Raw genomic sequence first — 17,733 nt, 5'->3', positions numbered from 1 at the left:
ATACAGCCAAACTGGAAGCTAAGCTGTCTCCACCCAAGACTGGAACAGACAGTCAATAGGAAAAGGTTAACACTTGCACCACAACTCCAGCCGCACACAGACCAACTAAAACAGCACTGGCAAAAAAATACACATAAATACACAAAATCATATTTGGTGGCTCTAAATAAAAACCTGCAAAAGCATCCGAGACCTCCAAAGCAGACACCCAAACAACCTGCACTTCCCGTCACAAACCAGACAACACATAAAACACAAAATCAGTGTGCCGCACAATCACAGCCCTTAAGGCGAAATAACATCCTAACACAATAATAATAGGTGACTCTATAGTCAGGCACACTGACGTCCCACTCACTAGGCTGGACAAGCAGAAGGTTACTGTTAGCTGCCTGTCGGGAGCCGGAATATACCACATAACACAAGCACTCAGGTCACTCCAGAACAAGTACAAATATGACTGTCATTGTTCATGTTGGTGTGAATGACCTGAGATGTACCTCCCTGGACTACATGAAAAGAGACACGGGAGAGCTCTCTGATCATGTAGCCCAGGCTGGTATGACCCTGAGAAGCATCCTGCCCTCACCAAGAATGATACCTCAGTATAAAGAAAAAATGATCAATTTCAATAATTGGCTAAGCTTCTGGTGTCATTCAAAGGGGATCCAGTATCTGTCAGCCTGGGACAACATGCTCGGCAAGCCGCGTTGCTTCGCAAGAGACTGGTTGCACCTGTCACCACATCGAATACTGGCCAAGGCTCTTGCTGCCCCCATAGTGCCTTTTTTAGGCAATGCTCAAAAGTCAAACCCACCCCCGTAAAGAGCACAATTAACATAAAAAGTACAGTTTTGTACCTACCATAAATGTAGATGTTCGAGGATCCCCATTGCTGCAGTCCTTACTATTGGGTATAGTCCGCCGTCCAGTCGGCCCGAATACCAGAGTATAAGGCTGACGTCGGTCAGGGCGCATTAGACTGACGTCAGTACGTCAGGGTACTAATGCGCATGACCGACGTCATATCCTCAGTCTTTTCTTGCCCCAGATGTCAGAAGACCCTAAAAAGACAAGGCCCAAAATACCTGCACCAAAAATATGTACAATATATACAAAAATATAAGCATGTAACCTCACCTACACAACCACCCCTAAACACAGAGGGAAGGAGGGAGGGTAAATTGGACTGCAGCAATGGGGATCCTCGAACATCTACATTTATGGTAGGTACAAAACTGTACTATGTTCTTCGTTCCCATTGCTGCAGTCCTACTATTGGGTAGAATCCCAAAGCAGAGGTAAGGGAGGCTGGCAAATCATAAAGAAGCAGGAGCTGACAACATGCCTTGCAAAACAGCTGTGGCAAAACCAGCCCTAGACTTAGAGTAGATAGGAAGGTGATAATGCTTAGAGAAAGTATGCACTGAACTCCAAGTAGCTGCTTCCAAAATATCCTTAGTTGCCACGCCCCTTAGAAATGCTGTTGAAGTGGCAGTAGCCCTAGTGGAATGAGGCCTAATCCCAGCTGGAATCTCCTTGCCATGATGGGAATAACAAAATGCAATGCAAAAGCCAATCCACCTAGAAATAGTTTGTTTTGACACAGGCTTGCCCTGTGAACTCAAAGCAAAAGAAACAAACAACTGCTGAGACTGCCTGAAATCCTTAGTCCTGCTTAAATAATAGCGCAATTGCCTGTGTACATCTAAAGTGTGCAAAATCTTTTCCCCTTTATTTTGGGGGTCTGCATAAAAAGTAGGCAAATGAATAGTTTGGTTTAAAGCCACACTAGAAACCACCTTAGGCATAAAGGAAGGATTAGTACGTAATGATACCCTATCCTTATGGAAAATCAAAAAGGGCTCTACTGCCATAAGGGCCTGCAACTCAGACACCCTTCTTGCAGAAGTAATAGCCAACAGAAAAGCAGTCTTCCATGACAAGTATTTCAATTCAGCCGTGGCAGGCTCAAAAAGGTTGTAGAGTAAGTTTTTCCAACACAAAATTGAGATCCCAAGCAGGAGTAGGAGCTCTACGGGGGTCTTATATTCTTTGCCCCTCTAAGAAACTGCTTGAACAAAGGATGCGAAAACAATGGTGGATCACAATCATAGTGAGCTGAAATTGCTGCAGCATGAATCTTAATGGAAGAGAAGGACAAACCTTTGTCCAATAACTCAGTAAGATATTGAAGAGCCACACTCAAATTAGGCTCAGAAATCTCCAAATTCTTTGCTGTACTCCAAAAATAAAAATCTCTTCCATTTTTCTCATGCACTTTCCTTGTACTAGGTCTTCTAGCTTCCATAATCACATTTAAAACTTGTTGAGGAAGTTGAGACCTGCTGTGTCTCAACACAGAATATGCCAGGCTGTTAGATGAAGAGAGTGAAGCTTGACATTGAGCAGATGACCGTCCTTCTGAGATAACAGATGAGGAATCAGAGGTAAAGGCCATGGAGGCTTCTTTACCAGACTCCGTAGTAGTGGGTACCAGTGTTGCGAGGCCAATCTGGAGCTATCAAAATCATCCTTGGCCTGTCTTGTCTGACCTTTAATAGTACCTTTGGAAGAAGAGGCAGAGGTGGAAAGGCATACGCATGAAGGTTTTTCCAACTGAAAGACAGAGCATCCACTTTCCAAGCTGTGTGATGAAACCCCTTTGTGCAATACTTTGGCAGCTGGTGGTTTAGTGGAGAAGCGAACAGATCTATGTCTGGAGTTCCCCATGACACTGTCAATTTCTGAAATACATGAAGATCCAGTTTCCACTCGTGGGGATCCATGATTTGTCTGCTTAACACATCTGCTAAGGAGTTCTGTGCTCCTGGCAGAAACCTTGCCTGAAGAGTAAGTTGCAAGCTTAGCGCAGTCTCCCATAAAATCATTGCTTGCCTGCATAGAGGATAAGAATGTGTTCCCCTTGCTTGTTGATGTACCACATGACAGTTGTGTTGTCTGTTAGAATCAACACCTGCCCTGGAAGAAGTAACTCCTTGAAAGCCATTAATGCAAACTGGACTGCTAACATCTCCTTCATGTTGATATGTAGATGCTGTAGTCTGGCAGGCCACTTGTCTTGTATCCACTTTCCATTTAGATGAGCTCCCAAGCAATGTCCGAGGCATCTGTCGTTAAAATCTGACTCGCCTCTGGCCGGGTCACAGAGAGTCCCTTGTTTAGGTGACATTCCTGAGCCCACCACAAAAATTCTTTTTGAAGGCAAGGTATTATTTGAATGACAGTGTCCAAATCCTGGCAGTGCTGTGTCCATACATTTTGAGATACCATTGTAGCTTCCTCATATGCAGTTTGGCATTGGGAAGCACCAGAATACAAGATGCCATGAACCCTAATGCTTGAAGGACTGTCCTTGCAGTCAGCACGGACTGATGAGATAGTTGATGGAAGTAAAGTGATAGACTCTTTTGTTTGTCCGGGGTTACCAAAAAGGCCATCTGGGCTGCTGTATTCAGTCTCACACCCAGAAAGCACATGTCTTGAGAGGGTACTAGACTGGACTTTATTTCGTTCACAGAATACCTAGGCATCTTAGCACTGCTATAACATATTCAGATGCTGTAGAAGGTCTTCCTTTTCTTGAGCCAGAATCAGGCAGTCGTCCAAGTAAGGATAGATTTGAATTCCTTGAAGCCTGAAGTAAGCTATCACTGGAGCCAGAACCTTTGTGAATACTCTGGGCAGTAGATAAGCCAAAGGGCAATGCAGAGAACTGATAATGAGAACTTCCAGCTCGAAACCGTAGATACTTCCTGCAACTTAGCCTTATAGGCACATGAAGGTAAGCTTCCTTGAGATCTAAAGTTACCATCCAGTGATCTTTGCCCAGCAGAGGTAAAAGCTGCTGTAACGTCAACATCTTGAACTTGGGAATGTCCAGAAAAGTGTTGAGGAGAGATAAATCAAAATTGGTCTCCACGTGTTCCCTTCTTTGGTACTAGGAACAGGCGAGAATAAAATCCTAGGCCCCTTTCTGATACAGGGACTGGCTGAATGGCCCCATCTGGAGTAACTGAGAAACTTGCTTGTGAGCCTCTTTTCTTTGTGGAGGAGGAACGTCTGGCATGCCTTTGAAAGGGGCATTGTATGGAAATAAAATCTGTAACCGTGGTGAATGATATCCAACACCCATTTTTGGTTTTTTTTTTGGGAAATTTTAAAATAAAATTCCCAAAAATTTTCTTTAAGAGTGTTTTGCCCTGAAATTGTAGTTCATTGGCCATTGGGCAGTTTTCCATCTTTTTCTGAAAATTCTAAGCTCGGTTCCTGCCTTTCCTGTAACTAAGTCAAACAAACTTGCTGTATCCAGGACTGTTGGTAAGCATCTGAGCCCCCAAGCCTTTCTGTGTTGGAGGGAAGCCTTCTAGCTTATCAGTGGGAGTGGCAAGCACTAGTTAGCCTATCTGCCACTGGAAGAGTGGGTTTTGACCCTGAAATTGTAGTTCATTGGCCATCTGGGCAGTTTTTCCATCTCTTTTTTTTTCTGGTTAAAAGCCTGCTTTACGTTTGGTCCCTGCCTTTCCTATAACTAGTGCAATCCAGGTGCAGATTTGCTGTATCCAGGACTCTTTGTAAGCTTCTGAGCCCCCCCCCCCAAGCCCTTCTGTGTTGGAGGGAAGCCTTCTAGCTTATCAGTGGGAGTGGTAAGCATCAAGTATCTTATCTACCACAAAAGGAGTGGTCCCTGGCCCACAAATTGTAGCTATTGGCTGTTTAAGCAGTTTTTTCCATCTCTAAATAGCCTAGTCTGGTTACAGAGTTGCTGTATCCAGGATTGTTATTAAGTTTCTGAGCCCCCAAGCCTTTCTGTGTTGGAGGAAAGCCTTCGAGCTTATCAGTGTGAGTGGTAAGCACTAGGTAGTCTATCCTCCACGGGAAGAGTGAGCTTTGGCCCAGAAATTGTAGTTTATTTGGCCAGTTTTCCATCTCTTTCAACTTGCTGGATTAAAAGCCAACGTTTGTACTTGTTCTCCACCTTTCCTGTAACTAGTCATGTCCAGATACAGTCTTGCTGTATCCAGGACTGTTGGTAAGCTTCTGAGCCCCCCCGAGCCTTTCTGTGTTAGAGGGAAGCCTTCTAGCTTATCAGTGTGAGTAGTAAGCATTAGGTAGCCTACCACAAGAGGAGGGGTTCCTGGCCCAGAAACTGTAGCTATTGCCCGTTTGGGCAGTTTTTTTTCCCATCTCTTTCAACGTTCTGGTTTAAAAGCCGCACTTCTGCTCGTTTCCCACCTTTCCTGTAACTAACCTACTGGTAGCACCAGAAAGCCTTAAACTGATACAAGCCTTCTAGCTTAGGAGAGAGACTTTGGAGTGATATCAGTTTTCTGTACTTTCTTGCTGTACTTAACTGTTTTCCGCCTAAACACAGATTTTCCAGCATTTATTGTTATTTAAAAGCTTGTTTTTTTCACATATTGTACTTATTTGACTGCCTACACTTTTAAAAAGTTTTTTCCTTAAATAATTTGTTTAACTGTTGTAGGCTACACACTAAAGTGCAATAGCCTTTTCTGATCGTTTGCAGTCGTTTAAAGCTGTTTTAAGTGTATTTTTAACTGTTTTGCCTTATCTTTAAAAAAAAAATAAAAAAAAAATCCTTGTTTCCTGCCTTTCTAAGCCAGTATAGTCCAGTTTTCAGGCTAGTACTGAATTCAGGGCTGTGATACTAGTTTCTGAGTTGCCCACACCTTAACTTGGATAGAAGGAAGTTTCTCTGTTCACCTGTGAGAGAGGGGAGCTTTGAGCAACCTATCTGTCCCTGGAGGAGTGGTCCCAGCCCAGAAGTTTATTGGCCATTTTGGGCTAATTTCTGTCTCTCATTTCCCTACCATAAAAACCGCGTTTGCACGGTTTTGCGTACCGGGCAGTGCCGGTTAGCTACGGTTAAATTATTCCCGGCTCCACTAAGTCTCCTCTTCAGTTTTTCCCTTGAAACTACTCTTAACTCTCAACCTAAGCACTCAAAAAGCATCTTACAGCCCAGCACTTGCTCAGACCTAATAGCAAGCACTAAAATACCCTGACACTGATTGCCCAGCAGGGCAAGGCTCTTTATTCACCCCTCACCAATCAAGCGACTAAGCAGCTCACCCTACTATTCAGGCATGACCAAAGGGCAACTTCGGGTGCACTCTCCAGTCCAGCTGGTGAATCTGGGTATACTGAGGCAATGTTACAACTGCCTCATGTACACAGACAACCCTCTCCTCTTGCCACAAAACACTAACATATGCGAGAGATGCAATTATACAGCCAAACTGGAAGCTAAGCTGTCTCCACCCAAGACTGGAACAGACAGTCAATAGGAAAAGGTTAACACTTGCACCACAACTCCAGCCGCACACAGACCAACTAAAACAGCACTGGCAAAAAAATACACAAATACACAAAATCATATTTGGTGGCTCTAAATAAAAACCTGCAAAAGCATCAGAGACCTCCAAAGCAGACACCCAAACAACCTGCACTTCCCGTCACAAACCAGACAACACATAAAACACAAAATCAGTGTGCCGCACAATCACAGCCCTTAAGGCGAAATAACATCCTAACACAATAATAATAGGTGACTCTATAGTCAGGCACACTGACGTCCCACTCACTAGGCTGGACAAGCAGAAGGTTACTGTTAGCTGCCTGTCGGGAGCCGGAATACACCACATAACACAAGCACTCAGGTCACTCCAGAACAAGTACAAATATGACTGTCATTGTTCATGTTGGTGTGAATGACCTGAGATGTACCTCCCTGGACTACATGAAAAGAGACACGGGAGAGCTCTCTGATCATGTAGCCCAGGCTGGTATGACCCTGAGAAGCATCCTGCCCTCACCAAGAATGATACCTCAGTATAAAGAAAAAATGATCAATTTCAACAATTGGCTAAGCTTCTGGTGTCATTCAAAGGGGATCCAGTATCTGTCAGCCTGGGACAAAATGCTCGGCAAGCCGCGTTGCTTCGCAAGAGACTGGTTGCACCTGTCACCACATCGAATACTGGCCAAGGCTCTTGCTGCCCCCATAGTGCCTTTTTTAGGCAATGCTCAAAAGTCAAACCCACCTCCGTAAAGAGCACAATTAACATAAAACTGAGGGTTATGCTACTCAATGCCAAGAGTTTAAATCTCAAAATGCACCTGCTTGAAGCACTCCTCAGTATGAAGAACATTGACATCTGTGCAGTAACTAAAACCTGGTTCAAGGCTCCAGAGAGCACCCCAGCACTACCGTGCTACAACTCATACCACATGTTTCGGCCACAGAACACAGACAGAAACACAAAAGGAGGGGGTGTATCCATATTCATCAAGGATACCTACACCTCCAGGTTAGTGGCGCAGCATGATACCTCTGAGATCATCCATGTGCAACTAACATCGGGCAAATCTGCAATGCAAATTGTGGCCTGCTACAGATCACCCTCCATGACCCAGGACCACCACTCCAACTTTCTGGAGACACTGGAAAACATGAAGGTCCTACCAAACACCCTGATATTGGGCAATTTTTATTACCCTACAATTCAATGGGAAAACTACTAGAGTACAAATTCCCAGGCCCAGCGCCTCCTGGAATTCATCAACTCAAACACCCTGGATCAGCTGGTAAACGCCCCTACCAGAGGTGAAAACATATTGGACCTGGTCACCACCAACATGGGCAACAAGGTGTTCCACACCAGAGGTCAACCAGTCACTGGTTAGATCAGACCATAAACTAATCACTCTGGATGTCCACACCCCCCCACCACCACCCCCAACTACGGAAACCACAGTAAAAAACTTTTCTAAAGCAAACTTCAACTTACTTAAGACAGAGGTGGTAAGTTTCACAGCCCCCACACTAAAGGATAACGCTGCCCAAGTTGCAGAAACCTTTACAAATGCACTCTATGAGCACCTACAAGGATGCATGGATCGTGCCATCCATAGCAAAACAAAGACTCACTCCTCTTAAGAGAAGGAAACCAGTTTGGTGGACCACTACAATAAACAGGCTATACAACAGAAGGAGGAAACTAGTTCAGAAAAAAAGCAAATCCCAAGAAGGAAAGACATCCCTGATCAGTATCAATAAGAAACTAAGGTCCCTCATGAAATCATCCAAGGCTAACCTCAAAAGAAAATAGCCAAGGATTCAAAAGATAACCACAAAGCCTTCTTTAGCTATGTTAAGAATCTAAGTGGCAACTTGCAAATATGCACTGAACTAGTGTAAAATAGCACAAAATATACTGAACCTACTGATATTGCCAACATCCTGGCAGATAGATTCAGTGCAAACTTCACCCCCCTCACCTCCAAAAGAGCCCACAACAATACCAGAAAAGTGTAGTGTCCCAAAAATCACAGACGCACAGGTGAAAACAGCCCTTTCAAAAGCCAAAAACATAGCATCAATGGGACCAGATGGTGTCCCAGGTTGCGTCTTGCACGAACTACATAACAAACTAACCCCCCCATCTAAACACGCTGTTCAACCTCAGCCTCTCCACAGGCTACGTGCCCATAGAATAGATCACAGCAACGACTATTCCTCTCCACAAAGGAGGGGCCACAACTGACCCCGGTAACTATCGCCCTATAAGCCTGACTAGCCTGGTCTGCAAGGCTATGGAGCACATCATCATGGAACTCATTAACAAAGACATTGGGAACCTCCAAACACTTAATCTGACCCAGTTCAGCTTTGGTAAGGGCAGATCATGCCTACTAAACCAGGTTGACTTCTTCGAGACAGTCACCAAGGCCATAGACAAGGGAAAGGTGGTTCACACAGCCTACCTTAACCTCGCCAAGGATTTCGACACCATTCCCCACTCAGGTATTACAGAAAAACTCACCAGCCTGAACATAAACCCCTATGTCATGAGAAAGGTTGCCAAATGGCTTACAGACAGAACTCACATGGTAAGAATACCAAGCTCCAGGTCCGACTCTAAACCAGTCACAAGTGGTGTCCCGCCAGGCTCGGTACTGGGACCCCTACTGTTCAGCATATACTTCACAGAAGTACAGGCAAACACAGGAGGACTATGGCTAACCAAGTTTGCCGATGACTGCAAACTGGGAGCCATAATTGACTCTCCGGCTGACACGGGCATCCTCCAAAAGGGCCTTACTGAGACGGACACCTGGTGTTAAAGTCATGGCCTCAAGCTAAATGCCAAAAAATGCATAGTCATCCCGTTTGGGAAAAACAAAACACCCACAAATTACCACATAGGTGGCAGCCCCTTTAATACAGAAGGGGTAATAAGAGATCTGGGGACCCAGGTAGATAGTAATCTCTCCTTTGACAATCATATTGCCAAAGTAGTTAGGAAATCCTTCTATGTGGCCCATCTAATTACTAAAGGGTTCGCATCTAGAAATAAAAAGGTTATAGTGCCCCTCTACTCGTCACTCAGACCCATCGTAGAGTACAATGCCCCATTTGGGATGCACCTCACAAGACACTTCCGACAGCTGGAAAGACCACAAAAGCACCTCACCAAGAGGATTACTTGTCTCAAACATATGTCCTATGCAGCCCGACTGAAAAAACTCTGGCTGTACTGAGTGGCATATCGCTTACTCAGAAGTGATCTCTGCCTGACGTACAAAGCCATGTCCAACTCAGAATTGATGGACATGCTCCACCTAAAGAAATCCAAGTCATTGCGAGCCACACACTCTAGTGAGCTAAACCTCGCCACAACAATAAGTAGAACATGCTGGAGGGATAGATTCCTGTCACAGAGACTCCCCATGCTTTGGAACAAAATTCCAAATTACATCAGGCAGAGCACCTCACTAACACACTTCAAGAGAAACCTTGACGAGTGGATGGGTAACAGAAAATACACCCCTGTGATCAGTTCATTGGCTCTGCTTGACAGGGGATCAGTTAATTAATCAATGAGTCGGCGAAAGCAGACACACTCTGGCTAGGCTTATAAATGCCCTTGGGCAGATAGCCTAGTACCTACCTATGAACTTATACCATATCCTGGGAAGTTTTTATATGCCTATCAATAATGGAACTGGGATATAATGCAATATATGTCAGACTATGACAGTGAAATTCCTGTAAAAAATAAACCTGCTAATGAAAGGCCATATGAACAAAATCCTTCTGACACTTCAAACTTACAGAGAATGACAACAAGGTTCACAGGTGTTAGGGCATTTGATGCACTCCAGTGCTGAATTTGACATCAGCGTACTGCCCCCCTCAGCACATGGAGCTCTGGCAGTCACAAAAATAAATCTGCTTTGTCTGCTGAAATACATATGATTTTTTAAACTTCTGCTGTAATAAGAGCTTAATAAAGATATATTCTGGACATGCATTACATATTTCTTCTTTAGAAAAAAAATATAATCACTCCCAATGAACCGGGACGTAATTCAGCATGCCACACTTTGAATTGAAAGGATTGTTAAACCTTACAGTTGACATCCCTGTACAACAAGTCAGATGTCAGTTCCCCTCCTTTAAGACTTCTTAATAAAAGCTCCAAAAGTGGCAACAGAGACTCGGATAGCAAATGTGCTTAGGATTGGAGATTTTAATTCATCTCACTGTTTACTTTGATGACAATACACTGTCCCCTTCAGCAGATGGAAGGAGATTTGCTGATGCCAACATTACAGTTTACAAAAAGATTGCTTTTTTGTATGGTAAAACCACATAGGATGCTAACTTCTGATGCAACAACTCAATGAAAATGTATTCGGGAAACATGCTGCATGTGCAGCTCAAGAGCAAGTGATATTTCCCAGTCCTAATTCTACAGTAGCATACTAGACAATGACATGAAATACTTGTACAACCCACCATTTCAAATCAATATGTAGAAAAGAAATCTGCCAGTCACTGATCTGACACTTCTCACCAAATATTTTAGGGAATGACAATGGGATAATGCCAGTAAAAATGCACTTACGACTTCCATTTTACCATACAAATTTCAATGCAGCTCAACAATTATTTTTTTTTAATATTGCAACATTATGTGTGCAATCCCCATTCATGGTGTATTTATTAATTTGGCACAAATTATTACAACCATTTTACAACTGTATGTTTTATCTAGTATTACTAAGCAAGCCTTACATCACAGAATCAGTGCTTACAATTAACTTTTAATAGCTTGACATTATTAAGCATATAAATCCATATGCTGTAAACGTATGTTCTATCCAGCATTAATATCACTTTTAAATTAACAACACTCCTTTAACAAACCCAAACACATGCGTTAACCATTTACAATACAATTTCAAAACAGAAATTAAAAAGTGAGCATATTTTATTTACACTATATTACAAACATTAATACTTGGACCAGTGGCCTCACTCTGTTTTATAGTCTACTTTATTAAAACAAATTCACAACATAGGTGTTTTGTTCCACATCAATGTCCTCTTCAATCTCAGCTTCCATTACAAAATCCCATAAAGTCTATTTTTAAAACAGGGAGCTCTAATTCTGATGTCTAATAGTTCCAAATTCCATATTTTTAATCTCTGCAACAATTTAACTCTCTTAGTGATGTCTACCTTTGCTTTTCCATTTTCTACAGTTACGGCTTTCTTACCACTACCAACACTAAACAGCAAGACTTCTACCTCTTTAGAACACGTTATTTATACAAGTTCAACATAAACATCTCTCTATTAATTCTCCTCAAGTATAAGACTTAGCAGATCATGCAATTTATTTCTGTACTGAAGCAACTCTATACATTTCCAAAATAAATATATGATCCCATAAACCTGTTTCTGAGCCACCACGTCAAACATATACCTCGTCTTTAAGAACATGTTTTCAAGCCTTATTCCTACAAAAAAAAATTCAGTTTTCTTTACTCAGTTGAATATCTAGGGACAATGCACATTTCACTCCACTGCTCATTTGTAATACCTTTAATCACTCACTCCATGCCATTTTTAATTTTATTCTGCATTGGCTTCTCAAATCTCGCACTACCATATATGCTCCACTTATTACACTTTTTAAGTTGTTCCTATTGTAGCCTGAATTATAAAATTTGCTACTTATAGTTTAACAGGTTTATCATCCAGCCTCTGTACGTCTTCACTTGACACTAACATAAGACCTACATATGCAAGCTGATCAGAGTTCAAGAATCCAAATGTTTCTCTAGCTTCATCCTACTTCATTAATTCATCTCCTTTTATCATGTGTCCAGAATCTTGAGTCTTTGTTCTTTCTTTCCCAAATATTCCTTACTAATTTTCATTTTTGTCTTTCTCATTACTATATATATATATATATATATATATATATATATATATATATATATATATACATATATATAGATATAGATAGTATAACCTATTGGTGTTATTCTATTTGCCAAGGTCTACTTTCATTTACAATAAAGACCTGCTTAACAGTTTTATGTATACAAGGAATACGAATAGTATCATGTACAGCCTTTCCTAAATCTGCTCAAAGGCAATCTTGTCACAGCCTGCCAATGCCTCATTGGGTACTTGGCTTCCATGTCTTGAATCAAATGTACCAAAGTAAGCTGTGTGGTCTTACAGTATGCTTCCAAATATGGAAATCTCAAACTACCATGTTCCTTTGTAAATATATATTCCCCGCTGCAGTCATTCTCTATTGTTATCCCCAAAACTCTTTAGTTTCCTTTTCCCCCTAGGTTCACAGGTATATACTAATCCAACGAACACCATGGCCTTTATAAGGCTAGCCATGCAACCAAACCAAACTGTGTCCTCTTGTAATATGTGCATCTGGATATTCCACATTCTTTCATATCTAATCTCCTGGATGATACGTATAAGCCTGTCCTACATAAACAACCAGTGGGATGAAAAGTATCTTAATTGCTTACCCATAAATGACAATTTTCCATAGTCTTATCTTATTTATAATCGGAGTAATTCTTTTCCATGTTTCTTTAGCAACGGTGAAGTAAAACCCATTTAATAGCTGGTTTGGAAATATTTTATCTTATTTTACGGTCTTGTTACTTTAAGTGCTCTCCCTTTTTTTCTTAAAGCACTAAGATGGTTTTTTTTTGCTGTGTGCACTTGCTTCCTAGTGGGCAAACCTTAACTGACAGCAGCTCCATCACAAATACTATTTCTGTTACTTGAACATCTGTGCAAGAAAGGACATGAGTAAAATACATAATACCCAATTTAGAATTATTTTCACTTATTTTAGCATTTTTATTATTTTAAATACCCCTCCCTGCCTTTTTAAAGGCACAGGGGACACTTTTCTGCATGTACTTGCTTCTTAGTATGCTAGATTTACCGACAGCACTTCTTGCTAAGAAGATGGGATGAAAAAATGGATGCCGGTAGAGCACAGATTGCATCGGCAAGACACGAAGATGCATCTTTGTGTCAGAATGGAAGAACAAGATATGACAACTTGTGAGAACACGCTCATTCTCTCACTACTAGCATTTATCTGTTTTGAAAGGCACATTACATTGAGCATAACTGAAAACATTTCTTGAAACAGTTTTAGCTTCTTGTGGTCTATCAAATTACTTTGATCCTTCAGGCTGCTGTTGATAGACAACTACAGAGTGCAATCTGTGTAATTAAAATGATTATCAATTCAGTTAACATAAAGCAGTTGTAAGAAAGATATGCACTGACCAAAACAGTCCAAATGCAAACTGTGTACTGCCTTCATCTGATAATTTTGATACCTCAGACTGCTGTTGATAGATATACACAGAAATTTGCACAGCCGATTGATCATTTCTGTTTAGCGTTCAATTCAAAGGGGTTGTTAAAACATGTATAATGTAAACTGAATAGTCAGACTGCGTTTTCTGCACTAATCACTTTGCAACATCAGGCTGTTGCCGGTAGACAAAATATATAGAAATTTATACAGCCAATTGAATAATGAACATTTTAATGGTTAACTCAGTTTAAAATAAGTGGTTGTAAGGCAGACATATGCTGACTTAAGTTGTTCTTACTTCTCGGGTAGTTAACAGGTTTACCTTCCCGGAATTACTCCACTCAATATGGACCCACTAATTATGAGTTGGAAGATTTAAAGCATCAATTTCTAATTCCGTATCACTGTTGTGGCATATATATTTATCAAAAAACTAAAAATAATTTTATAAAACTTTTATGTCGCAATCTTTCAAAATTTCAACAATTAACTGACATTGCAAAGAAAAAGGATAACAAAACAGACTGCACCTTACAAGACTAATGCAGTACATAATGTTATTGAATTTGTCACCTCTTGGACTGAGGATATTTAATCATTCCTTGTATTAGGTGATAAGACATTTGTCATATCTACGAAAGATTTTATCAGCCAATATAATATTAGAATAGCTACTAGAAACAGGAGGAAAAGATAACATGAAAAAGATCAAACCACTCTCAAACAGTAAGCGAAGTACAGTAGTGATGCTCAAAAAGTGCAAGACTGATATGTTGCTCCACTCTAGTCTAGTACAGCAATGCCATATTTGATGCATGCAGGAGACACAAACATGTAGCTCATTTTCTCCACCTTTCATAGGGACAAACATACATTACTGTACCAATGCCTTATTCCAGTGTCGCACTTGCTTGTTTTGACTATCTTCCTAATTCTTGACATATCACACATTTGTCTGATTGCATGATTTGTGTTAACTATTTTCATTGTACATTTTTAGTTACAGGTCTGCTGACCCTGGTTGAACTCTGAACTGGTCCACTGGGATCAGCATTCTACCCAGGTTAACAAACATAAATAAAATGTACTACAAAAAATAAGTCTTTTAAGAACTGCTAAGAAAGAGCTCCCAGGAATGGAAACCTCAACTACTGCACATTAAAGAGGGCTTTCTAAAAAAAGATCTTTTGAGCTTCTCAAAGTAAATTTTATTTATCTCCATCAAATGTTACAGCAATAATGCATCACTGCTACAAACAGGAAGGTATTTGTCTGGAGTGCTACAGCTCTGACTGCACAAGCAGAGTTTAACATCCTATCCCATGCCCATGAGCAGAAAACAGCAGGCACCTCCCCTTGTGTTCTTATGCAAGTATGGACAGTGACTCAGTGCAAAAGTCTGGGGTACAGCACTGACCACCTGTCACTGAGAAGTCTGCATACTCCCCATGTTAGTGTCCTCCTACATCCCATAAACAATGTTGGCGGATTGGTATCTCTAAATTATTCATATAGCTTTCCAGCTGCTTTGAGGTGACCTGTGCCTTTTTTTTTCCAAGCCACAAAGCCCTAATCCTATCTAACCTCCTATTTCTTAGCAAAACCATTGACTCTACAAACAACTACACTAGGTAAGTAGATCTACACCAATAAACAACACTCACTGAAAGGGCAGGTTCCAAACTCAAAGTATTCCAGCCTATGGAATAAGTTACCATTATAGGATGAAGTACTAACCTGGCTACCTTTAAGGCTAGTCATGATGGCTAGATGAGTGGACACAAATTTAACCCAAGTTATTATGTACTTGGTAGGAGAACACTAAAGTGCTGAAAAAAGGGCGGCAAAAATGATTATGCCTGTCTACTTAAAGGTGTATATAGTTGGGTATCTTATGGCCCCTTGACTGTTTGCCTAGTGCTGTTTCTACGTATGTATGTTCCTAACTGTCCTATTGAATATAAAGGGGAAGCACACTGATGAACATGCCAGAGAACACATTTCAAGACAAATATGAAAATATAACAAGTACAATTCATGAGCTAAATAAAACATATGAAATAACTCATAAAATTAAGCCTAATTAATACCAGAAATAACTTGCAAATCATCAAGAAGAGGGTACCTCCCACCACCATGGCACAGAAAGGTAACAAGCCCTGACTGTGACTCACCTGACCTGTGTATGTTTAGTGGCATGTGTGGGGGAGGATGTTAATCAGCACCGCCTTGCCTACAGTAAGGGTAGGGGACACAGCTCTGGCCTGCCACTCAGGTGACAACTACTGGGAGAATGGGGTGATTCACCCACGCAGAACAAGCTTAGTGATCACATGCTGTCATAAGCATCGATTGTGTGTGTACAGCAGCCTGAGGTCTACCATGACTGAGCTCATGGACAGGAAAATGGAGCTCAAGGGATACGCCAAGGGGACGCAACTTTCCATGGGCAAGCTGTTCCACAGGATTCACTTGCTGTCCTCCTACCCAGCCACCTCTTGCCACTGGAGAAAGAATGGGATAATGGGGGCCTCTTCATACAGGACTGAATGGGTCTGCAGGGCTCCTGCCTTTCCCAGAGATGCTCAAACACTACTGCACAGAATGAATGGGGCAGCTGGGTAGGAGTACTGCAGAAAAGACTAGGGTCTTGTGGTAGTAAGGGATGGGGGAGGGGATTAAAAACTGGGACATCTAATGACTAAAGGGACTGATTTTGAGAAAACACCTATACCATCATTCTATAGCTCATGTATTTCTCTGATTTCACACTGCCTTATTTTGTGTGCTACTGCTTGGATACTTACATTTGGTGTTAATTGGTACTCTATGTAGCTTTTCAAGCCATACATTTTGGATCCTTTCCTGGGATCTGCTACAACACAGTCCAAAGCTGAATTGGAATATACCCACATTGGGCCAGCTTCTCCTATCTGGAAAATAAAAGAAAATGCAAGCTCTTATAATATTAACTCTTTACACAGATACTATAAACATTCTAAGGAATATGCGCAACAAACATTTTTGAATTGTAAGATTTACAAGGGATAGGCAGTAAATAATTTTCCAACTACCTATTCAAAACTACATGTAAAGTGCATCAGGTTTTAAAAATATACATTTCAGGGTTTGCACTGTGTTTTGACTTTACAGTACAGAGTCAGTCAACCAAACATCAACTATCCGAACCAAGAAGTTATGTACTCACCGTAACGCTCGATGTATGCAGTCCATCTCACCTCACATTCTTACCTGTGGGTTTGGAGCCGAACCTCGGCCATACTCTACATAGTCTTCAATTGGCTCATGGCTAAGAGGTATCCCATGCTGCACTGCTCCCTTTCCCCAGATCTTCTTTGCTGCAAGCTCAGGTAATCACACACCACACACACAACACATAGAGAGTAAGAATCAGACCAACAGCAAAAGGAGTACTGAAACCAAAACTAACCTCTAGGCCCCCCAGGAGAGGGAAGGCGGGAGGGCAACTAAGAATGTGAGGCTATATAGACTACATACATCGAACGGTATGGTGAGTACATAACTTCTTGATGTTATGTAGTCCAATCTCGCCTACATTCTTACCCGTGGACAGTGTCCCCAGCACCTGAACCTTGGGCGGCTCAGTGGAAGAGACTCCTGAGCACTGTGGAACCCAAGGAAGATCTGCCTCTGGATATCAAATCCAATTTGTAGTGATTGATAAAGGTGTGAGGAGATGCCCATGTAGCCGCAGCACAAATATTATCCATAGACATCCTGGCCTGAAATGCCGCAGAGGTAGACATTGATCGTGTAGAATGAGCCTTCACCTTAAAAGGTAATTCCTTACAGCTTGAGGCATAAAGGAAGGAAATACAACTACAGATCCATCTGGATAAGGTTACTTTAGAGACAGGAGACCCAAGTCTATTGTCTGAAAATGAGACAAATAGCTGATCTGATTTCCTAAGATCCTTCATTCTATGTAAATAGAAAAGCAATTGTCTATGAACATCTAGCTGGTGAATTTGAATTC

The 17,733-nt window shown here is 41.5% G+C and overlaps 1 protein-coding gene across 1 annotated transcript in view; it reads right to left on the bottom strand.

Moving 5' to 3' along the window:
• The window catches only part of SNX9 (sorting nexin 9), a 1,114,799-nt gene that overhangs the window by 327,411 nt on the left and 769,655 nt on the right, over positions 1–17,733 (bottom strand). Inside the window, exon 8 of the mRNA XM_044063919.1 lies at positions 16,523–16,648. Coding sequence (XP_043919854.1) covers positions 16,523–16,648 — 126 coding nt within the window. The remainder of the gene's footprint in view (positions 1–16,522; positions 16,649–17,733) is intronic.

Source organism: Protopterus annectens, chromosome 1.part0 (genome assembly GCF_019279795.1).
Source record: "Protopterus annectens isolate FY-2018-M chromosome 1.part0, PAN1.0, whole genome shotgun sequence".
Lineage (NCBI taxonomy): Eukaryota > Metazoa > Chordata > Ceratodontiformes > Protopteridae > Protopterus > Protopterus annectens.
The sequence above is the reverse complement of the archived record's forward strand: the minus strand, read 5'-3'. Positions and strand labels throughout refer to the sequence as shown.